Raw genomic sequence first — 23732 nt, forward strand, 5'->3', positions numbered from 1 at the left:
TAACTTGTAGTTCTACATTGGAAGATTATTGTGATATTGAAATATAAATATAAAATTATATTCTATTTTTTTTTTTTGATCGCTCAAAATAAGCATCACACTTGTGGAAGCCGATATACCCGCCGAAACGCCATGCATTTATCGAGACTTTCAACCCCAGATAAGCCAATTATGGATCTTCGGATCCACATTATGTCAGCAGCTGTTCTCTACCGTGAACTATGTTAAAAATAAACACCGCTCACGCCTCACAGATGACAGCTTACAGTCCTGCGTAAAGATGAAAGTGACTTCGTATAGCCCCGATTTGCAGACGCTGTGCGCAGAGGTTCAGGAGCAGAAGTCCCATTGTAAACACGGCAGACCCGACGATGTTTGTATGAACATGCTTTTCAGCATCTCTTTATTGACCACTTTTCACACACGGTTGCTGTACGCATACAACCGCTGTTAAAGCGCACAGCCCAACACAGACCAACACAACAGCATAGATAGCGCAGACGTTAAGGCGGCGAGGCGTGATTGCCGGTGCCGCTCAGGTGCTTCCGCCTCCCCTGCAGCGGCGCTGCAGACCACGCCCCGCCACACACATTAACCAGGTAAAATACATATTTAGCCAGAATATTGCAAATATCTATTTGCAAATATCTATTTGCAATATAGTGCTTTTTTCCAATAATTTTTTTAAAGGTCAGGTCAAGGCTCCAACAGCCCAAAGGCGATATAAGGGTGGCGGTTCACAACAGTTTTTGTTTGCTACATGGATCATTTTAGTTTAGCTGGGTGTCTTTCCTTTGGTTATATTTCTTTAAGAGTTCAAAATGTGTTAATTAGATAAATAAAATGTAATTTTCTTTGTAGCACTTCATGGATTTAAGCAACACACCTTAGTTGTTCACACAAAGCATAAAGGTAAAAAAAAGCCAATACAGTGTTATCTTCATTTTAGATGTCAAAAAGTATTTGCGGCTCCCAGTGTTTTCTTTTGCGTGGAAATCGCGTCCAAATGGCTCTTTGGGTGTTAAAGGTTGCTGACCCCTGAGTTAGAGCATCAGTCTTAGCACAAAGTTCAGTCCGCACTTCATCTATTTGTTCAGAAACATTGGTGCGAAGCGAATCGATCAGCTCATTGAGAACTTGGCACCTGGTCTCGACTTTTGCTTCTGGCGTAGAAATTTTGGCGACTCCATTCTTCTCCGAGTTAGCTATGGCAGCCATTAGCGCGGCTGTGTCCGGGGATGTAGCATTGCTATCAATTGCCTTGGCTCCATCAGTCTTTCTGGTGTTTTTGGACCCTGACATTGCTGTAAAGTTCCCTTGGGTGATGCGCACGTTTGCAGTGGTAACTCAGCTGACAACAGATAACGCGTTAGTGTCCAATGTCACAGTATTATTTATATGAAAAAATAGCGTATCCCCACAGAGCAAGCCACGCGTCTTTACATGTCGCTGCTCCTACGTCACCCACCTGCATGACATTATTGTTTTGTAATTGTTTTTGCTGATAAACATTTCTCAATTTGAAAGATCGTTAAAGGAGAAGACAGCAATTTTACGGGCCCATTTCATTTCATTGATATTCCTAAAGAGGCCAGTAAAATGGCGGTGGAGAGAAATGGATCATTTCTTGGAATTCTGTTGTTTCCACAACAGCATGCGGTAATAGTACAGCTCAACTAATAACTTACTTTTCATATAAACATAATGACCAAACCTGATCTATTAACAATATTTTAATGTTAACAGGGTGACAGCAGTAAATACTATTTAAACAGAGAGATATTTGGAATAGAAATGGGGGCAAAAATACAAAACCTTTCACAACCCATCGAGATTCAGTACAGTAATGTGGACAAGGTAAGTGTGATGTCATAACAGACATAATGATCATTTTAAGTTCAGAGGGAAACTTGTTCTGATTTTCATTTTCGATTTTGATAAAGAAAGGAGCGAATGCTTCTTGCGTGTCTTGGGATGGAAAAAGCACAGATGCAAACGGTAAATAAATATATATATACCTTATTTTAATATGAAAACCACAGGAATTAAAGACCTTTGAAGTGTTCAGTCACATTTTGCACACACACTGATTACTGTGATAAAGTCTGTCTCTAACAGTTACTTCTTTGTATTGCTGCTGTCCATCAGGGAAATCACTCTGGATCACAGATGGCTGTCAAACAGTGGAGACCAATAACAGCATCACCTGCCAGTGCACACATCTAACCTTTTTTGCCATACTCATGGTAAGACAACTGCATTAGGAAATAAGAAATGATTTTTTTTACAGCACATACTGACACATAACTATTTGAACCTAGTCACCTCCACCTGCAAACATCAGCGCTTCTGATGTTAATTCTCTGACCTACATCACTTCAATCGGTTGTGGACTGTCGCTGTTTTTCTTGATCGTCGGTCTCTTCATGCACGTTCTCGTCAGGTAAGAGATCCGAGGCAGTTTGGAGTTTGGATTTTTACCTCAGTAAAGTCATTTTTCTTACACACATTTATTAATTTGCTCCACAGAAAAGGGAAAGCAAGCGAAGCAACAAAAAGATTCTGATGAACCTCTTTGTCGCCATGTTGATCCTGAACTTGTCCTTCTTGACCAATGAGAGCATTTCAAATCTGGGTATCAAAGGTGCATGTGTGGCAATAGCAGCGGTTCTGCATTACGGCATGTTGGCCACTTTTACCTGGTTCTTCATGCAGGCTTTACACTTGTACCTCAGTCTACGTCGAATCTGCACTGAGGTGAAACATTACATGCTGAAGATTTACGTCACAGGATGGGGTAAGAGACCTGAGCCAAAAATGATACTTGTGCTCTCATATTATGAATAATAATCACAGGAGAATTTATATTCCTAATCTTCTCTTTAGGCGTACCGGCTGTGGTGGTGATCGCTCTTCTTGCCTCCCAGAAATATAATTCTATTAATATTAATACAAATGAAGGGAAAGCAGCAACAATGTAAGTCTGTAAATCTGATAATAGATTTTTTGGATAAAACACAAACATCTTCATCAGAGGATCATGTTGTACTCCCAATTTTCAGGTGCTGGATCTCTGATGCTGGTATCCACCAGGGGGTGAACATCGGCTATTATGCTCTGGTGTTCGTCTTCACTCTGAGTGTATTCATTCTAACTGTAAGGCAGATCGTTCTAATGCCAAAAGCAGGAAAAGCCCAAGACAATAGTTCCATTAAGAGCAACACTTCCACCATTCTGGGCCTGTTCCTCCTTCTTGGCATCACCTGGGCTTTTGCTTTTTTCAGCTATGGACCTTTGCTCCTCGCCTCCTACTACATCTTTACCATCCTCAACTCCTTTCAAGGTAAATCTAAAACTGTCACAGTGAGTTTACTTCACGCCTTTTTGGATTAAAAGCTCTTAACCTTCTTCTTTATTTTTATAGGTTTCTTCCTGTTCATCTACTATTATAAATCCAGCAAGATTATTGGAGACGGCAAAATCCACACACAAAGTAGCAGCACAGCTACATCAAAAACAGCTGTAACGTCTCCTTATGCATAAGGCTTGCTGTTTTATCATATTTGAGACAAGAGGGCAGCATTTTATTTCATATAGTTCCAGTAGGTTACTCTGTGTAGAAACAACTTTGTCATTTTTTCCATGTGCTCTCCGCTGAATGGCTTGTCTAAGATGAAATCACTAACCCGGTTTACCTTCTTTGACACACATACTCATGTCGAGTAGAGATCGAATGGTTGCCCGGATGTAATTTGAGACCACAGCGCTATGTTTGTTCCTATGCTTTTATATTTTAACAGAGAACTTGTCTTACTCACTCCAAATCATTCATAGAAGGCTGTGATTCAGTCAGAGTACGCAACCACAATCGTAAACATGTCAGGATGTTAAGGTGTAAAATGTTAAAGTGGGAAAGTGAAACATAAGGACATTTTCAATTTGATGGCAGTAACACCTCTCAAAAAGTTGGGACAGGGACATGTTGACCACTGTGTAGCATCCCATCTTCCTTTAAACAAAATTCCATAAATATCTGGGAATTGAGGACAATTCAATAAGGTTGTCTTTTTAGTTATCATTTCATGGTGTGTCAATTATTCTCAGTTAACAAATGTCTGCTCAGCAGCACCTGACTCTTCTACTACTAAGGCTACTGTAATGGATGCAGTATGCAGTTCCACCGGCAGATGGGATCAGGCACATTCATCTGGGAAAACTTGCCTTTAACAAGGTGTGGAAGAATGGTATTGAAGGCAGAGCTGTCCACAATCAGGATCCTCGCGTAGGTTCCTGGGGAGTCCAGCTTCTGCAGGATGAAGTGTAGAGCCATGTTGATAGCCTTGTTGACAGACCTGTTGGCTCTGCATGCAAACATCAGGGTGTCAAGGAAGGGGGGCGTGAGGGCCTCGAAATAGGAGAGAACCAGACACAAATGACTTCATGACCACAGATGTCAGAGCCACAGGTCTGTAGTCATTTAGTCCAGTGATTCTTGGCTTCTTGTGGACAGGGACGATGCACTGCATCTTGCACTTGTCAATGCACTTGTCATGAGCAGGCAGGCACATGACAAGTCTGCAGTGAGGAGTTGAAAATGCCAGAAAACACTGGTGCCACGTCATTTTCAGTGTCTGAGAGAGGCAGGAGACACACAGTGTGGGCCAGGAGCTTTCCGAGCATTAAGGCTCTTAAAATATTACCTCACATCTGCTTCATAAATATCAGGGGTTGTAGTGGGAGAAAGTGGAGTGAGATCCTCATAGGTGTGTGGTGAGGAGGGGTGTGATGTGGGTGAAGTCTTGTGGGTGAAATCGGGGAGGTGGGTGGGATGAGTGTCCAAAGTGTATCTATTGCGCAGTTGGAGGTGTGAAGGCTGCTTGATGGCTCATCAAAACGGCAATGAAAGTTGTTGAGGGGTTTGGCCAAGAGCAAGTCATCAATGGAGTGGCGGGTTTTAGGCTTGCAGTTAGTGATCTTCCAAAAAACTTTTCCACTCAGGGGCCGAGTCATTCTCTGAGATCTGCTGCTGCATCTTCTAAGAGTGCTGGTGTTTAGCAATGTCCACTTCTTTTCTGAACCTGTACTTGGCCTCTCTGTAGCAGTCCCTGTCTCCGCTTCTGAATGCCATTCTCTTTTCTAGCCACAGCTTTTTGAGTTTAGGAGTAAAACAGGATTTGTCATTGTTATAACTCACCCTGGTGCGCGATGGCACAATGCTCTCCTTGCAGAAGTGGATATAGGAGGTGACAGTGTCCGTAAACTCATCCAAGCTGTTAGAAACAGCCCTCATTGTGTCCCTGTCTGTAGACTCCAAACACGTGCGAAGCTCCTCCACAGCCTCGTTGCTCCACAGTTTTTTAGTCCTCATGACAGGTTTGGAGAGCTTCAGCCTCTGTCTCTACGTAGGGATCAGATGGATCATGACGTGGTCAGAAAGTCCGAGTGCAGTGCAGGGCAACACTGGTCCAGTGTCCTCTCCTCTCTGGTCGGGCATTTAATATACGGTTTATATTTGGGAAGTTCCTGGCTCAGATTGGCTTTGTTAAAGTCCACAAGAGCCATAATGACAGTGTCCGGGTATGTCCGATCCATGTGCAGTACCTGCTCCTCGAGGGCACACTGAGCTGCATGGACATCTGCATCTGGCAGAATGTAAACAGTGGCCATAAAGAATGAAGCAAACTCCTGCAGAGATTAAAACAGTGAATAAAAAGGTATTCGAAAGCATAGAAGATAGTGCTTGTGTGAATGGTGCATGTTGCATTGAGTGCTTTGAGTACCCCGGGAGAGTAGGAAAATGCTATTTAATAACCTTAGCATTCTCTTGTTGAAATATCCAAGCAATTCCTTGAAAAAGATGTCTGCATGGGAGAATATGTTGATATTAAACCTTTTCCTACCACTCAGGACTGATGGTGCCTTTTCAGATGTAAAAGCTAGGCATTAAATTCATGGTGAGGATCCATCCATCCATCCATCCATCCATCTTTATCCGCTTTATCCGAGGCCGGGTCGCGGGGGCAGCAGCCTAAGCAGAGAAGCCCAGACCTCCCTCTCCCCAGCCACCTCCTCCAGCTTATCCGGGGGAACACCAAGGCGTTCTCAGGCCAGTCGAGAGATATAATCTCTCCAGCGTGTCCTGGGTCTGCCCCGGGGCCTCCTCCCAGTGGGACATGCCCGGAACACCTCACCCAGGAGGCGCCCAGGAGGCATCCTTGTCAGATGCCCGAACCACCTCAGCTGGCTATTGATGTGGAGGAGCAGCGGCTCTACTCTGAGCCCCTCCCGGATGGCCGAACTTCTCACCCTATCTCTAAGGAAGAGGCCTGCCACCCTTCGGAGGAAGCTCATTTCCGCCGCTTGTATCCGCGATCTCGTTCTTTCGGTCACTACCCACAGCTTGTGACCATAGGTGAGGGTAGGGACGTAGATCGACCGGTAAATTGAGAGCTTCGCTTTTACACTCAGCTCCCTCTTCACCACGACGGACCGGTGCAGCGTCCGCATCACTGCAGCCGCAGCACCAATCCGTCTGTCGATCTCCGGAGTGGGCACTCCACCCTTTTCCGGCTGAGAACCATGGCCTCAGATTTGGAGGTGCTGATCCTCATTCCTGCTGCTTCACACTCGGCTGTGAACCGTTCCAGTGTGAGCTGGAGGCCTTCACCCGATGAAGCCAACAGAACCACATCATCCGCAAAAAGCAGAGATGAGATTCTGAGGCCAACGAAGTGAAAGCCCTCCTCCACTTGGCTGCGCCTAGAAATCCTGTCCATAAAAATTATGAACAGAACCGGTGACAAAGGGCAGCCCTGGCGGAGCCCATCACCCACCGGGAACGAGTCCGACTTATTGCCGGCAATGCGAATGCATGGTGAGGATCATTATTCTTTATTCTTTACTCACTATTCTGAAATTGTCCCACAATTTGAAGACAACAGCATCCACTGTGGGGAAGCTCAACTGGCAAACAAGACATGAGCTCAACACTACCTATAGTGATAAAATCCCTGAAGTTATTCGGATGTTGAAACTATTCTTTAAAATGTACCGTATTTTACTAGCATATGGATCTCCCTATATCTCCCTTTTTCTTTCTCTGCGCTACATATTTTATTTTTTATTTTCTGTATATGTTACTTATTTATTGTGTTTTGCCTGCCTTATTTTAGTATCACAGTGGGACAATTTTGTTGTACCCTTATACAAAGTACAACCGTGCAATGACAATAAAGAGTTAAATATGTTCAGTGTATTTTGACAAACTCCTTTGCTTGTGGTAGATTTTATTTGTCAAGTTAATCATTAGTATTTATTTATAAAATAGCTTTTTTGAAATAAAAATTATAGCTATTCTTTAAAATTTACCATATTTAGGTAAATTAAGGTCTGATTTGTTCAATGACTTTTTACTATGTTAATATATTTTTCATTCAGAAATCTTCTGATTGGCTTTTTTAGTTCTCATTTTTGTGGTTTTATTGTAGTAGTAAATGGAAATGTAATAACTTTTTTTCTATTCGATCAGGACACAATATTTCATACATATAAGTAAAGTATTGTTGGAAAAAATGATGTGTATACACAATGAAGTCTTAAAATAAAAGATTATGCTGTTCTTCTTTTCTTTAAATTTTGGTTATTAATGATTTCTTCAAACTGCTCCTTTTACAGTCTGAAATGATTGTACAGCACATATCTAGAGTGATTTTCTAAAATAACTGAAAGTTGCAGCAGTGCACATGGACAAGCCAAATGCATTCTGGAGAAAGGTTTTATGGTCAGACTAGACAAATACTGAGCTATCTGGTCACAATGAACAGAAGCACATTTAGAGGAGTATAGGTGAGTACCAGCTGTCAAACACGATGATGCATCCTGCACGATGCACGATGAGCATCATGCTCTGGGACAGTGCTGTTAGATTGCACAAAGTGGATAGAATAATGAAGGAGGACTACCTCTAAATTCTTTGACTTCACCTCAACTCAGCAGCGTAATAGTTGAAACTTAAACACAACTGGGTGTTCAAACAGGACCATGATCTCAAACACATCAAATCTGGTTTTGGAATAAATAAAGCAGGCTAACACTGAGCTTCTGGAACAGCCTTTCTAAAGCCCTGACCTCAACACTATTCGACATATAGTCAGTGGTGGCAAAAAGTTTTTTTTAATGTTTGTCCCACTTAAATGTTTCAGATCATCAGACAAATTCAAATATTAGACAAAGACAACACAAGTAAACACAAAATGCAGTTTCTAAATGAAGGTGTTTATTATTAAGGGGGAAAAAATCCAAACCTACATGGCCCTGCGTGAAAAAGTGATTGCCCCTAAACCTAATAAATGGTTGGGCCACTCTTAGCAGCAACAACTGCAATCAAGCAGTTGCTTACTTTACTCGTTACCTGAAAAAAGTAATCGGATTACAGTAACGCGTTACTGCCCATCTCTGGTCATAATGGAGGATTTTCAAGCATGGAACACCTCTTTAAGGTCATGCCACAGCATCTTGATCAGATTCAGATCTGGAATTTAACTAGGCCACTCCAAAGTCTTCACTTCGTTTTTCTTAAGTCATTCTCGCTGGCATGTTTTGGATCATTGTTTTGCTGCAGAACCCAAGGACGTTTCAGCTTGAGGTCATGAACAGATGACTGGATATTCTCCTTCAGGATGTTTTGTAGAGAGCAGAATTCATGGTTCCATGTACCACAGCAAGTCTTCCAGGTCCTGAAGCAACAAAACAACCCCAGACTATCACACTACCACCACCATATTCTACCGTTACGACGATGTTCCTTTTCTGAAATGGTCTGCTTGACTCTGCCATGCGGGCGATTTTTGCCCAATCTCTTTCTTATTTTGAATCAAACTCTGACCTTAACTGAGACTTTTTGCCTGCTTCACTTTGTCAGACAGCTTCAGTAATCAGGCCTGAGTGTGTTTAGTGAAACTGAACTCAGCTTTCAAAAAGAGGTAATCACAGTTAATTCATGATTTAACAAGAGGGGCAATTACTTTTTCACAAAGGACAAAGTAGGTTTGTATAACTTTTCTCCCTTAATCAATGAAATCATCATTTAAAAAATGCATTTTGTATTTACTCAGGTTATCTTTGTCTAATATTAAAATATGTTTCATTATCTGAAACATGTAAGTGTGACAAATATGTGAAAAACTAAGAAATCAGGAAGGTGCAAACACTTTTTCACACCATTGTAGGCTTAAAAGCCAGGCCCGTGCCAGGGAACCAACAGATTAAACTAACTCTGCCAAGAAGAATGTTTGTTGATGGGTACCAAAAGCATGCCACTGAGGCGCAACTTGCCACTGCACATTAAACCAAATATTACTGGGTGTACGTACATATATTAGAATGTATACTGTATATGTATACTTTTGACATTTTATGGATTAGGAAAAAATCCAAAATAAAATCATAATTTGTGCACTCAAATCTTATATTTTAAAGTAAGATGTCTCTTGCATAAACATTCAAGCCCGTGATGAATGTATGTAAACATCTGACTACAACTGTAAATAATCCTATACACTGCACATCTTTAGAAACCTGCGGAGGTTTTAGTACAATGAGAGTGATGACTTCCTGTTTTTCATTCAACCTGAAATGAGCACAGATACATTTTAAAAACTGCACATTCTTTAGATTTCATATCAGTACAGGGGATAAAGTATTAATGGAGCATTTATGTTCAGACCTACAGTCCAGCCCATGGGGGAAAAAAGTAGCATTCTGCCAGTTGTTTTCTGCGGAAACATAATTTAAAAAGCAGGCCCAGTTTATTTGCAAGTCAAAGCAAAGAGGCAGACCTCAAAGGTATATTTGTCAGTAAAAAATAATGACTGTAAGTTGAAGTTGCTGTGTTACTCAAGAACGCAGAACATATTCTCATTTGGGAAATAGAAGCTGGAACTTATTAAATTTTAGGTTGTGATAAGTAAGCTTGCTCCATTTTCATTTGCAGGCTCCCTTTTCTCCTTAGGATAATGTTACCATTGGATGTAAACCATTGCCTGATGTTTGCCGTGGAGCTAATGCTTCTGTTTTACAGCACAGGTAAGTAACAAAATCTAGCTTAAAAGAAACCAGTATTCCTCAAAATATTTTTCTCATATTTTTACGTTGAAATTTTTTAGGCACTAATGGAGACAGTGAACCCAAGAATACCCTCTTTATCAGTCCCAAAACAATAGCTGATTCATATTTTCCATCAGGTAAGTTAAAAACAATACAGGAAAAAATTATTATTCCGTTAAAGGACAACCTTAGTAATCTGGGGTTTTATATTTTAATTTAGAAACTATCGACCAAAAGGACAATGGAATTAAACTCTGTTTCAACATCCAACCAAATAATACACGTGCAGGTACAGTTATCTAATTTTTAGCTTTTCATTTTTTTTTTTGCTTTCAAGCTGTTGGGGAAAAACATTTGTCTTGGTTATTTGCTGAATGTGTTTGTGCTTTAAATTTTTCTTAGGGTGTTGTAACGGCACAAATTTCGACTGCAATATTGAAGTAAAAATAGATAATCAAGGTAAATACAGGCTAAATCTAACTGAAGAGATTTTATCCAAGCAAGATATTGTGGTGATGAAGGATCCAGAGCATAATTATTCATGTATGCCATCCCAGCTCTACAAAAGCAGCCCTGGTAAGCCTCTAAGAAGTGAGAGTTTGCCCACAGTGGTCAAATATTCAGTTTATTTCCTCAGTTTGAAAAGGTTTCCAACCAATGATATGATGCACTTTCTATCTTGTTGCAGGTTTTCTTTGTAGCATCCACCGCTGCTTGAATGAAAGTAAATTCACAAACCTTTCCTCTTAATTTCTACATGAAGCAATGTGACAGCAGTGATAGTGCGCAAGTTCTAATTTTATACTTTTATGTGTTCAAGGTATGAAAAATATGAGTATGAATATGAGACTGAGCAATGGGAGCTTTCATGAAAAACTTCCCACAGGTATAATTATTTGTTTATCAAATCAGTTAAAAACAAATATTTAATGTTAGCGAGTGTAACAACAGCCCGCTTGTGTGTGTGTGTGTGTGTGTGTGTGTGTGTGTGTGTGTGTGTGTGTGTGTGTGTGTGTGTGGGCATTTGCATATTTTGTGCACAGAATATGTCTTCAGTGATAATGACACATGGAATGTGTCATGCAACCCAGAACCATCCACAACAACCACCAGGAATAACGAAGAAGACATTATTGACCTTTACATCAACAATACCATTCCTAACCCAGTGTAAATATCTCAGTTTTCATAGAAATATTGTTGCAATGTTGTAATATTGTGCACTTTTGAAATCTCCTTTAAGAAACTAACTGTGTCTCCGTGTTACAGAGACGTCATGAAAAATCTATCCTTTGTCCTTGAACTGATGGGTAATAACAGAACAGCAAGAATCAAGATGGGCAACGTCACAGGAGTGATTGCCAAACTCTCCCAGAAAAATCAAACCAACATGAACTTTGCCTTCACAGAAAACGCTGGCGTGAAGGTAAGGTGTGACACAATTTTAAGACCATGGATTACTAACTCTCTAAAGCCTGAGGCATGGAATAATTGCCACAAAATTCATATTTTTGAGTTCAGTGAAAATTACTGTGTTTATTGAACATTCTGATGAAATACAAAAGATACTTTAATGCTAATTTGCACATAATAGTTTTAATTTGTGTAATACATATCCATGACATCATTTTTTTATACATTTTTTGCTGATAAACATTTCTCAATTTGAAAGATCATTCAAGGAGAAGACAGTAATTTTACGGGCCCATTTCATTTAATGAAAATTCCTAGAGAGGCCAGTAAAATGGCGGTGGAGAGAAATGGATCATTTCTTGGAATTCTGTTGTTTCCACAACAGCATGCGGTAATAGTACAGCTCAACTAATAACTTACTTTTTCATATGTATAAACATAATGACCAAACCTGATCTATTAACAATATTTTAATATTAACAGGGTGACAGCAGTAAATACTATTTAAACAGAGAGATATTTGGAATAGAAATGGGGGCAAAAATACAAAACCTTTCACAACCCATCGAGATTCAGTACAGTAATGTGGACAAGGTAAGTGTGATGTCATAACAGACATAATGATCATTTTAAGTTCAGAGAGAAACTTGTTCTGATTTTCATTTTCTATTTTGATAAAGAAAGGAGCGAATGCTTCTTGCATCTCTTGGGATGGAAACAGCACAGATGCAAACGGTAAATAAATATATATATACCTTATTTTAATATCTTATTTTAATATGAAAACCACAGGAATTAAAGACCTTTGAAGTGTTCAGTCACATTTTGCACACACACTGATTACTGTGATAAAGTCTGTCTCTAACAGTTACTTCTTTGTATTGCTGCTGTCCATCAGGGAAATCACTCTGGATCACAGATGGCTGTCAAACAGTGGAGACCAGTAACAGCATCACCTGCCAGTGCACACATCTAACCTTTTTTGCCATACTCATGGTAAGACAACTGCATTAGGAAATAAGAAATGATTTTTTTTACAGCACATACTGACACATAACTATTTGAACCTAGTCACCTCCACCTGCAAACATCAGCGCTTCTGATGTTAATTCTCTGACCTACATCACTTCGATCGGTTGTGGACTGTCGCTGTTTTTCTTGATCGTCGGTCTCTTCATGCACGTTCTCGTCAGGTAAGAGATCCGAGGCAGTTTGGAGTTTGGATTTTTACCTCAGTAAAGTCATTTTTCTTACACACATTTATTAATTTGCTCCACAGAAAAGGGAAAGCAAGCGAAGCAACAAAGATTCTGATGAACCTCTTTGTCGCCATGTTGATCCTGAACTTGTCCTTCTTGACCAATGAGAGCATTTCAAATCTGGGTATCAAAGGTGCATGTGTGGCAATAGCAGCGGTTCTGCATTACGGCATGTTGGCCACGTTTACCTGGTTCTTCATGCAGGCTTTACACTTGTACCTCAGTCTACGTCGAATCTGCACTGAGGTGAAACATTACATGCTGAAGATTTACGTCACAGGATGGGGTAAGAGACCTGAGCCAAAAATGATACTTGTGCTCTCATATTATGAATAATAATCACAGGAGAATTTATATTCCTAATCTTCTCTTTAGGCGTACCGGCTGTGGTGGTGATCGCTCTTCTTGCCTCCCAGAAATATAATTCTATTAATATTAATACAAATGAAGGGAAAGCAGCAACAATGTAAGTGATGATTGATTTTTAGAGTCTGTAAATCTGATAATAGATTTCTTGGATAAAACACAAACATCTTCATCAGAGGATCATGTTGTACTCCCAATTTTCAGGTGCTGGATCTCTGATGCTGGTATCCACCAGGGGGTGAACATCGGCTATTATGCTCTGGTGTTCGTCTTCACTCTGAGTGTATTCATTCTAACTGTAAGGCAAATCGTTCTAATGCCAAAAGCAGGAAAAGCCCAAGACAATAGTTCCATTAAGAGCAACACTTCCACCATTCTGGGCCTGTTCCTCCTTCTTGGCATCACCTGGGCTTTTGCTTTTTTCAGCTACGGACCTTTGCTCCTCGCCTCCTACTACATCTTTACCATCCTCAACTCCTTTCAAGGTAAATCTAAAACTGTCACAGTGAGTTTACTTCACGCCTTTTTGGATTAAAAGTTCTTAACCTTCTTCTTTATTTTTATAGGTTTCTTCCTGTTTATCTACTATTATAAATCCAGCAAGATTATTGGAGACGGCAAAATCCACACACAAAGTAGCAGCACAGCTACATCAAACACAGCTGTAACGTCTCCTTATGCATAAGGCTTGCTGTTTTATCATATTTTGACACAAGAGGGCAGCATTTTATTTCATATAGTTCCAGCAGGTTGCTCTGTGTAGAAACAACTTGGTCATTCTTCCCATGTACTCTCCGCTGAATGGCTTTTCTAAGATGAAATCACTAACCCGGTTTACCTTCTTTGACACAAATACTCATGTCGAGTAGAGATCGAGTCAGTACTCTGGAATTTCAGAGCACCACTCTATGTTTGTTCCTATGCTTTTATATTTTAACAGAAAACTTGTCTTACTCACTCCAAATCATTCAGAGAAGGCTGTGATTCAGTCAGAGTACGCAACCACAATCGTAAACATGTCAGGATGTTAAGGTGTAAAATGTTAAAGTGGGAAAGTGAAGCATGTCAAAGACATAAGGACATTTTCAATTTGACGGTCGTGACACCTCTCAAAAAGTTGGGACAGCGACATGTTGACAACTGTGTAGCACCCCGTATTCTTTTAAACAGAAATCCATAAACATCTGCTGGGATGAGCTGCTGGACGTTTGGTAGAAGAACATTCCATCTTGTTGGATATAAGATCCTAGCTGGGCTGTCTTTCGAGTTATTATTTCATGATGCATCAAACGTTTTTATTTGGTGATATGGATGGCCATTTCAGCACCTGACTCTTCCACTATTAAGCCAAGCTGCTGTAATGAATGCACTGTGCAGTTCAGCATTCTCTTGTTGAAAAATCCAAGCAACTCTTTGAACAAGACTTTATCTGCATGGGAGAATATGTTGATCTAAAACCTGTATATACCTCTGAGCGATGATGGTGCCTTTCCAGATGCTCAGGCTTCCAATTCCACAGCCCAGTACCATCAGAGATGTATAGTAATTGAATTTTGGTGAGCTGGATTTTCCTTCTCTTCCATCCTCATCCATTTTTTCCAAGCAGAATCTTAAAATTTTGAATTGTCTGACCAAATAACAGTTTTCCACTTTGGCTGTGTTCATTATAAATGAGCTTTTTCTAGATCATTCTCACATATGGCTTCTTCTTTGCATGATAAAGCATTAACCTCCATTTTTGGATGGCACTGTGAACTGTGTGAACACAATGACAGATTGGTGAACCTCTGCCTATGTTTAATATCCAGTCCCGTTATTGAACTGTTGCTAGTTAACCTATTTAAAAAATGTTCCCCCAGCTGTTTCTTTTCAGTACTACTTACTTTTCTAGTCTTTTCTCGCCTCCAACTTCTTTTGAGCGATGTTGCTGCCATCAAATTCAAAATGAGTGTTATTTTTCATGAAACAGTAGAAAGTCTGAATTTAAACATTTAAAAATATGTATATATTATCCATTGAAATTTGCTTCATGCTTCTCCCATAGCAAAAACAATCCTGACACTGTAACTGTCACATTAAATGATTCTATGACAAATCTGTCATTTGTTTAGTTTGTTGCTAAAAAGCAGATTTTTCACATTTACCTGTAAACTTAAAAATGTTTTCTGTGGTCTATTGTAAATAAAATATGGGTTTTGTATATCACTGACTAAGGTTGTATTACAGACCTCTTGAATCAGCTATAGAGTGGAATGCAGAGTTTAAACGTTTAAGAAATTAAACATTAAATTTTTTTTGACTGATGTGCTTGTTAATGTGATTAAATATAGCAGAATCAAGGTGAAAGGAAGGCTTGTCTCACATATCCTACACAGTGTCGGGGCTGAACTCACCAGTTAGTGTGTTGCGTGCCTTCAGATAATTACTCTGAGTCTAGAGAGACCAGTATCCACTGTGCGGGAAGCTTAACTGGCAAACAAGAAATGAGCTCATGACTACCTATAGTGATAAGATCCCTGAGGGTATTTGAATGTTGAAACTATCCTCTAAAGTTTACTGTATTTCACTAGCATATATATAAGTGCAGTGTATCTTGGCAAACTGTTTTGTTTGTTTAGTGGTTTTGGGGAATTGTGGATTTCATTAGTACTTATTTTTATTATACTACCTTAAAAAAATCTTATAATTTTTTCATTTAGAGGGAACCTGATTTGCTTTTCTCAGTTTTATTGAAGTAGCCTTAAAGTCTAATCTTTGCATGTACTCTATATCATATGAAGTTTGTCAAGCTTTTATTTGACTAAAATGATACTAAAATAACTTTTTTCCTATTTTATCAGGACAAAATATGATTTTCATACATGGAAGCAAATTATCTTGTGAAAGAAACTGTTGTATGTGCACAACATAGTCTTAAAATAAAAGTTTTAGCTGCCTTAAATGAATAATAAAGTTTTTCCTTATTCAGAACGTGAGCCTCGATGAGTGACATTGAGAAAGGAAGGACTGTTTATTTATCTACCACTGATTAATCTCCTAAATGACCACAGCGTGCCAGACAAAAACTGGGGTAATTACTGCCATACATGTCTGATTTGTGTTGCTCCAAAAAAAAGGGCTTTTATGCAAAGCACAGCAGGCTTCTGTGGTATACCTGTGCGTGTCCTTATGTTAGAGCATGCAAAATTAAAAAGCAGAGGCTTCTTAAGATGCAGGATTACAACTCATAGCTCTGTGGTAAGCAGTGGTGAACATTAATCTCAATAGCAAAAGATTTGACGGGTCAGAATGTGAGGGTGAAAAAAACTAACTCTGCTTTTGATTCATTAACTTACTAAATCAAAAGTATGTAAAAGTCCCCGCACAGATTTGGAGCACAGTTTTACTGCTTTCCTAAAAACATAAATCAAGGCATCTCTGAGAAATGTTCTGGGAAGATTGTTGTTTTGTACGTCAGTCTAGATGATTTCATAATGAAAATGACAGGGAATGTTACATTTTCACGCTATTCAACAAAACCCTTACCAGAGTGAAAAACCAAATAAAATTTTAACACGTGTTAATGTGTTTCACTTAGTAGATGGGAACTGAGAAAGTGCTTTTTAATTGCTCTCAGTGTCATACCACATGTACAGTAGTGGCTTAGAGAAAGACATTAGCATCAACATGAACGTCCAAGTTGGAAAACATTTTGGTTCTATATCAAAATATAGGCAGAAAAAAGTACAAAAATTACAAAATCTGCTCCAGAAAGGTCGTCCTAGCCTCAGTTTCTGATCCAATCACCAGAGTAACTGGATGTATGATTGCCACAATCTGTGTGCAGGAACTTTTATGCATTTTATTATAGGGAGTCTAGACTGAATCCTGGCCTGTAAAAGCAAAATTTTCAATCTCAAATGACCTATAAAACCCGAGGTCTTGTTCCCGGAGACTTGCGTGTAAAGAGGGAAAAATTATTATCTTTTATTTGCCTGGTTACTGGTTCACTGTGCTGGCTTTTATCAAATTTGAGATGACACAACATCAATTTTATTTGCTAGCAAATGTGTGACAAAGCAAAACTGACTCTTGTAAACTTAAGGTAGACTTCATTTTCTGCTTCCCTGATATGTTGTTTTCATTGGGTCTGGGTAGCGCGCTAGCTAGGACCCCTCTCTCCTTTCCTCACTTTTTAAAAAAATCCTGAAAATGATTTATTTCCTGGTAACTTTGCTCATGAAATTGATGTGGACCCAGGGCCTTTGTAGTGTCTGGTTTCCCCGCAGGCTGCAGTAAAATCAGGCTGAGGTCCAGGAGCAGGGCAGCGCTTGCGTGACTGCAGAGTGGGGGAGCACTGGCCATAAGTCTTAGTGGAGGGGCACCTGTGAGCACCCCCACTTCTGTGTGACTCTAAGCACTTATGCCCATAGTTAAGTGTACAGATTTATTATGGGTGTGTCAGAGAAATTGTGTTACTTTTTGCAGGGAGCACGAAATGAGGCCTCTTCCTACAGGAAAACAGGGAGAGAGCAGGGGAAATATTAAAGGTGCTTTCAGGTTACTGACCATGACTTGGAAAACTTTCCAAATAGAACACTGCCTTCCATAATTCAGGTGGGGTGGCCAGATGGCTTCAGACGCACGCACACACAGAGGATTTGACTGAGATGAACTGCCTTTCCCGAGTCCTGGAAATCAGTTTAAGCTCTGTCTTTGCTGTTCATCAACATCTTTCATCAGCTGCGGGGAGAATGGAGAAAGTGGAGGGGTCATGAAAGAGGAGAAGAAAAAAGGGAGGGGGTGTCTAAGGGGCGCAACCTTTTGAAACATTCAGATTGAATGCTTGACCTCTAAATTTGAAGGTTCTCCCCCCTATATTTTCCTGTCCACTCTTCTCACGTTATGTGCAACACCAGGAAGGTTCATTGCCTTTAATGTCATGTAACGCGGTTCTCCCTATCCCCCCACGACCTTAGCAACTCCTCATCAGTCTCTTCAATCACTCACAGCTTAGTGATGCACAAGGCCTGAAAAGTTGGAGAACTGAAGAACCCTCAAATGTTCAGATCTGTCTATCAAATGTCACTCTTTATCAAAATTACTCAGTCATTCAGTTGACACTTGAAGTCTGAGGTTTTTTTGTGCACACTTTGCATGAAAAAGTGCAAAAGGAATTTTGTGGTATGTTTTCGTGAGCTATGAAAGCAGACAAATAATAACTGAAAACAGATGGAAATGTATTGTTTCTTACTACCGTGAATAGAATGCTTGAGTGAAAGTCCAAGCAAAGGAAGTTCAAGTGGCAGCTGTAAAAGTTGTGTTTCAGTTCTCGTAGAAACTGAAATCAGGTTAAATAACGGGGAACAGCATAGTAAATGTGATTAATCAACACATTTTCCATAATAATTCTTGCATTAGATTTCCACTTTTTGACCCTTACCATCCTTCATTAAAAGCAGCTTCCAGCATCTCACTCTGAAGAATTCCCTCATTAAACCAGGGTTTTAACAGGCCTCATAAGCACCAGTTGGGTACCACATTTTACCAACATAAAAGTCTATGGTTAAGACTCTAAAGTCTTCTGGATTCGCTCATGCCTGGTTTGCTTGCTATTGACTTGGCTGCTGCTTGGGCCTTTAAAATTCACACTTGGTGAAGTTGTGGTATTTTGCTTCACACAAATCCTTTACTACAGGGACTAACTTCCTGGTTTAATGCTGCACACTTAAAAACCTTTATAAAAGGCAGACCTTAGTTACTAAACAGGTTCTGCATTTTTAAGGACACTATTGTAGACTATTGCAGCTGCAGATAAGAAATTACTTTTTAGCTGAGTTCCCCAGTATGCTTGTATTACTGATAGAAAAGAATTTGCATAGGATTATCACCAAACAAGTATTTCCCTGCATCACTAAGCTTTATAGCATATTATGTACACACTTACTGTTCCCACAAACAAACAAAAAAAACCCTGCAAGCAGATGAACACAGACAAATGACCCCATGATAATGCTGTGAATGCAAATGAGTAATGTTTTGCAAAGTTGGGGGTAAAAATGTCATACAGCTTATTTGCACAAGTTCATGCAAACTTAGTTATAAACGTCTATGCAGATGACACCACTTCTTTTTACAAAAAACAACTTCCTTCAGCTTAGGAGGGACAAGATTTTATTTATTTTTTCATGAATAAGAAGAAAGGCTTGAGCTCAGTGGGGCTAGTGGAGTAAAACCTTACCACACAGTGTTAAGTACTGAGCAGCCTTTCTTCTTATTCACCAAAAAGACATATTTCAGTCTTATCCCTAACGTTCTCACAGCGGAAGGTTCCTGGTTTGAAACTGCTGGGGCCTTTCTTTGTGGGTACACAAGGAGAGGCCCTTGGGTACTCTGGCTTCCTCCCACAGTCCAAAAACAAGTTTGTTGGGTTAATTAAACTATTAGAAACATCTCATTTAAATGGTCTGAATTTTGCCATCAGAGAGAGAACATCAGGCTCAGGGTTATACAATGCAATACACCAAGTGTGGACACATCCTCCAAGTGGACTTAACGCAACTGTTCCAGGCTGTGTTGACCTGACATGTAGTACACATTAGGGTTGGGCGAATGGACAACAGGCTCAGCCTATGAGTAAGTTTGTTAATAATGATGGAGCTAATAGAAGCAGTCTTAGCAGTTTTAACAGCACCCTCTTTCATCTGCAAACAAATGCACCTCCTCAGTGTGCGTCCAAATGCAGCGATTCATTTACTCAAACTCATAACAGAAAGAAAGAAAGGCAGTAGCTTATGTTCGGGTGATCGTGGCTCAAGAGTTGGGAGTTCGCCTTGTAATCGGAAGGTTGCCGGTTCGAGCCCCGGCTCGGACAGTCTCGGCCGTTGTGTCCTTGGGCAAGACACTTCACCCGTTGCCTACTGGTGGTGGTCAGAGGGCCCGGTGGCGCCAGTGTCCGGCAGCCTCGCCTCTGTCAGTGCGCCCCAGGGTGGCTGTGGCTACAACGTAGCTTGCCATCACCAGTGTGTGAATGTGTGCGTGAATGGGTGAATGACTGGATATGTCAAGCGCTTTGGGGTCCTTAGGGACCATAAAAGCGCTATATAAATACAGGCCATTTACCATGTTCAGAAAAAGACATTCGGATGCTGGACATGTACATGCTCATGCAAGTTAGTCATGTTTGAGTCCTTTGCTCACACTTATACGTCTGCACAAGCGGCGCACTGCTTTGTTTACATCCTTAGGTTTACCTTTTTCATCCGGTTTAAAGCCAAAGAAATCACAAATTGGCGACTTTATATTTTTTTGGCAATTAGTTCATCCATGTTTGGACTTCTGTGTTGTAAACGCGCAAATCAGTCCGTGCATGATTACATTGCTCCGCCCATCAAAAAGTCTGCACATGTGTGAATATATCGCCCATCGTTGATTATTGGACTGACGATTGTCGGTTGGAAAATTTTTACAAATCGCCCAACCCTAGTACACATCGGGGTAAGGGGAAAGTTACGGCATAGAGTTAAAGATTACATCATAACTTAAGACATAACTTTCCCAAAGAACTCTAAATCATACTTAAAGCTGGAAATTCCACTTTCTTTCAAAGTCCACAGATTTGCATGGGGGTTATATTAATTGATGATTTGACATTGGCCCTATGTTGAATGGTTGTATGTCTCTGTGTTAGCCTGAGATAGACCGTCCAGCGTCTACCCCAACTCACCCCATCACGCTTCGAATAGTTCCATGGATGGATGGAGTGTATAAATACATTTTAAAAGCAATTTAAATAATGTTTCTGATTGTATTGTGCTAGAAAGACGGACCTATGTACTGCCCTCTAGGATTACACAGCATGCAGTAAATATTTTTGCTGTCAGTATGTACATATGTATCTTGGTAAATGCGGATCTGATTTTAGCTTAGCCACAATCTTGCTTTAGCATTATAAATTCTACTTCCTGTGTCTAACTCCATAGGGAGCCCCTAATCATCTCACCCACAAGACATCCAAGAGTGAGAATATATTCTTCTGTGTAAATAAATGAACTAAGATCACATGAGGAGACAAATTCGGAAAGCATCCACTCTCGTGCCAGTCCTAATCAAATGTTGTTTGTATCTGTGTGTTTGCATTTGGGTTAGTGGCAGTTTAATGTGAAGGACCACCAGAAAAGTTTGTTTCCTGGAACAGCAGTGGAAGGCTTTTTTTCCTTCATTTTCTCCATGGCTCATTCTTAATGTGTCTTGTTTGTCATTTATGAGAGTCTCAGAACATAAGGATGTGGGTCTTCAAAGTAATTTGTGTATTGCCCCAGTATGTGGTCCAGCTCTTGCACAAAATGGTATTGGACAAACCACAAAATTTAGGCTTGATGAACGTTCATTTGGAGCAAATAAATTTTCTTCCCACACCACTTTGATTTTGTCTATTAAATATATTTGATGCAGTCATTACTAATAACATGTTTAAAAATCTTCAAATGAAAATTTCACAACTCGCTGCAAGTTATAGGGAGCTGTGATGTCTCCTTCCTATTGTATTGTGTTTACAGCCAAAGCATAACTTCCAGCGTCCAGACCTAGACGGCTTCAAGTGATTCCATCCCAGCAGAGGTATTGAGTGACGGGGCGGCAGAGGTTAATCTGGAACATACTTGTGACTCTGTGGGGTTGTACTATCCTGCTTTTCTGACATTATATTCTGATTTATGGTCCGTCATCTTGCTGCTGTTCACTTTATCACTTCACTGAATTACAGGATTAGGAGGAAGTGATGCCAGCTGCATAGGGGTACATGTGCTTTAACCTGCAACCTCTGTCAAATTATAATAGACAAATGGTACAATCAACACAACCAGTGGAAATGCATTCGGACAGCAAGGATCTTATCTTTATCTATAGATAGCGCAAAATTCAAAGGTCACAAAGGTACACAGTAGTGATTCTTTGGCTACTGTAGCTTAACTGTTTAAATTCGGAGGTGTGGAAGCTTGCATTTGGAGGTTGGGTGGGTTTTGGTAGCGTAACAAGTGGTTGAAGTCAAATTTGTGATGTACTTTTACTTTGCTTTGTTGGGGTTTCCTCTGTATTCTTATAGGGTTTTTACCCTACAAGTGTTTTGACACGACTGTTGTTGTAATGTGGCACTATATGACTAAAGGTAAAATTAACCTAATTTAATTAATCCACAATAAGATAGATTAGTAGAAGCCAAAAAACTGTTTGGTTCAGTGTAATTTTTCTCTCACTTCCAAATAGAACGGACACCAACTATTTCAAATTATTCAGCTTTGTTTTATTAATTTCACTACCCTCCTCTTAATCATGTTGAAAGTGGAAGAAGGACAAAACAAAAAGACTGCATGCTACAAGACTTTCTAAAACAAAAGTTTTGTATCTGGCTGATGTTCAAAGTAAAGCTGCTGTTCTGCTCGTAGCACCATACCCAAAATGACCCACTTTTGCAGCTGTTTGCAGTGTGATGAAGTGACCTCAAAGTTAAAGTTGTTTTTAGTGTTCACACAAGTTTTTCTCCCAACTGTATGATCACACGGTGCTTTGGAAACCCCTTGAAAGGGTTTCATTGCGTCCTTCTGTCTCTCTGGCTCAATATGTAAATTTGTACACCCAGTTAGAAAACTATAGGGGAACTTTGGCAGGAGAGAGTATATGCAGAAACATGCATGTTAGCGTGAGCATTTCGATAGATTACATCAGTGGGAACAAGTGAACTTTGCATACACTGCCCTGATCCTCATGCTCCTTTCTTCTCCAGCACCCTCTGTGGACTGCAACTGGGACGGTAAACTCTGGGTGACCTGTCTTTGCATGTCATTCCTCAAAAGCAGTTACAGTGGGGCAAATTTCTCTTTGACCAGGCACGCAGGTCACACATTAAAATATACCGACTGCACATTGCTATGCACAAACAAAGCGCTGAGTTCTTCCTGCTGCTCATCCTGACACCCCACCCCACTTGCATTATCTACACACACATACACACACCAGCTCCACCAAACACCTCTACCATTGCTCCGCTCTAAAGATAGCCCCTCCCGGAGCATAGTCAAAATTTGCCTTTCACATGGGCAGCTGGCCAAAGCAAATAAACCAGCCACATGCCAGCTAACGAGGGCATGAACAGGGTCAGAGGGGGGGCCTTGCTGGGAGGTGCCAGGAGTGACAGAGGGAGGGACATGGTCACGCAAAGAAAACAAGCTCAGCAAGAGCAAGCCAGCCTTCTCACGCAGGGGCCCAGACATGTGTCTTGTCATGCAACAGCCACCCCATCAACCCAAATTAGGGCTGACGGAAGTAATAAAGCGAATGAGCAGAGAAGGAGAATGAGAGGAGCGAAGCAATCCCCTCCTTGTCCTCAGAGTGTATAAAAGTGAGAGGGAGGATATATTGCTCACCTTTTAGAAAAGTCTTGCAAAACAACTCTGGTAGCCTCACTACACCCCGCAGTGGAAAGGCTGTCTGCAGTCAGCCACACACACACACGTCCTCAGTTAACCTTCCATGAAAGACATATTTAGGAATATGGCAACATCTCTTCCCATTGATTTTCCCAAAAGTTACTGCAGAAAGGAAGAATTTTAGAAC

The 23732-nt window shown here is 40.4% G+C and overlaps 3 protein-coding genes across 3 annotated transcripts in view; all 3 read left to right on the forward strand.

The window, feature by feature from the left end:
• LOC116322384 (adhesion G-protein coupled receptor G2-like) overlaps positions 1–2566 on the forward strand; it is a 15243-nt gene extending 12677 nt beyond the window's left edge. The window contains exons 9-14 of the mRNA XM_039603694.1: positions 1528–1659; positions 1747–1857; positions 1944–1998; positions 2149–2246; positions 2322–2443; positions 2530–2566. Of these exons, the coding sequence (XP_039459628.1) occupies positions 1528–1659; positions 1747–1857; positions 1944–1998; positions 2149–2246; positions 2322–2443; positions 2530–2566 (555 nt within the window). The remainder of the gene's footprint in view (positions 1–1527; positions 1660–1746; positions 1858–1943; positions 1999–2148; positions 2247–2321; positions 2444–2529) is intronic.
• LOC116322169 (adhesion G-protein coupled receptor G5-like) overlaps positions 1–16071 on the forward strand; it is a 25501-nt gene extending 9430 nt beyond the window's left edge. Inside the window, exons 2-18 of the mRNA XM_039603496.1 lie at positions 9992–10083; positions 10164–10241; positions 10325–10393; positions 10507–10680; positions 10793–10828; positions 10925–10990; positions 11148–11274; positions 11374–11530; positions 11777–11908; positions 12001–12111; positions 12198–12252; positions 12416–12513; positions 12589–12710; positions 12797–13062; positions 13152–13242; positions 13347–13627; positions 13709–16071. Of these exons, the coding sequence (XP_039459430.1) occupies positions 10014–10083; positions 10164–10241; positions 10325–10393; positions 10507–10680; positions 10793–10828; positions 10925–10990; positions 11148–11274; positions 11374–11530; positions 11777–11908; positions 12001–12111; positions 12198–12252; positions 12416–12513; positions 12589–12710; positions 12797–13062; positions 13152–13242; positions 13347–13627; positions 13709–13827 (2052 nt within the window). The 5' untranslated portion in view covers positions 9992–10013 and the 3' untranslated portion in view covers positions 13828–16071. The remainder of the gene's footprint in view (positions 1–9991; positions 10084–10163; positions 10242–10324; positions 10394–10506; positions 10681–10792; positions 10829–10924; positions 10991–11147; positions 11275–11373; positions 11531–11776; positions 11909–12000; positions 12112–12197; positions 12253–12415; positions 12514–12588; positions 12711–12796; positions 13063–13151; positions 13243–13346; positions 13628–13708) is intronic.
• On the forward strand, positions 2562–6073 carry LOC120434887 (adhesion G-protein coupled receptor G6). Its single transcript, XM_039603497.1, has 4 exons — positions 2562–2797; positions 2887–2977; positions 3063–3343; positions 3425–6073. Exons 1-4 carry the CDS (start codon positions 2566–2568, stop codon positions 3541–3543), a joined length of 723 nt encoding a protein of 240 aa, XP_039459431.1. The 5' UTR covers positions 2562–2565; the 3' UTR covers positions 3544–6073.
• Positions 16072–23732: the final 7661 nt, after the last annotated feature.

Source organism: Oreochromis aureus, linkage group 19 (genome assembly GCF_013358895.1).
Source record: "Oreochromis aureus strain Israel breed Guangdong linkage group 19, ZZ_aureus, whole genome shotgun sequence".
NCBI classification, from domain to species: Eukaryota; Metazoa; Chordata; class Actinopteri; order Cichliformes; family Cichlidae; genus Oreochromis; species Oreochromis aureus.

Excerpts from the sequence above, each read along its gene's own strand:
- LOC120434887 (XM_039603497.1), top strand. The coding sequence starts at position 2,566 with ATGAACCTCTTTGTCGCCATGTTGATCCTGAACTTGTCCTTCTTGACC. Across the intron at positions 2,798-2,886 it reads GATTTACGTCACAGGATGGG|GCGTACCGGCTGTGGTGGTG; the intron begins GTAAGAGACCTG and ends TCTTCTCTTTAG. Across the intron at positions 3,344-3,424 it reads CATCCTCAACTCCTTTCAAG|GTTTCTTCCTGTTCATCTAC; the intron begins GTAAATCTAAAA and ends TTATTTTTATAG.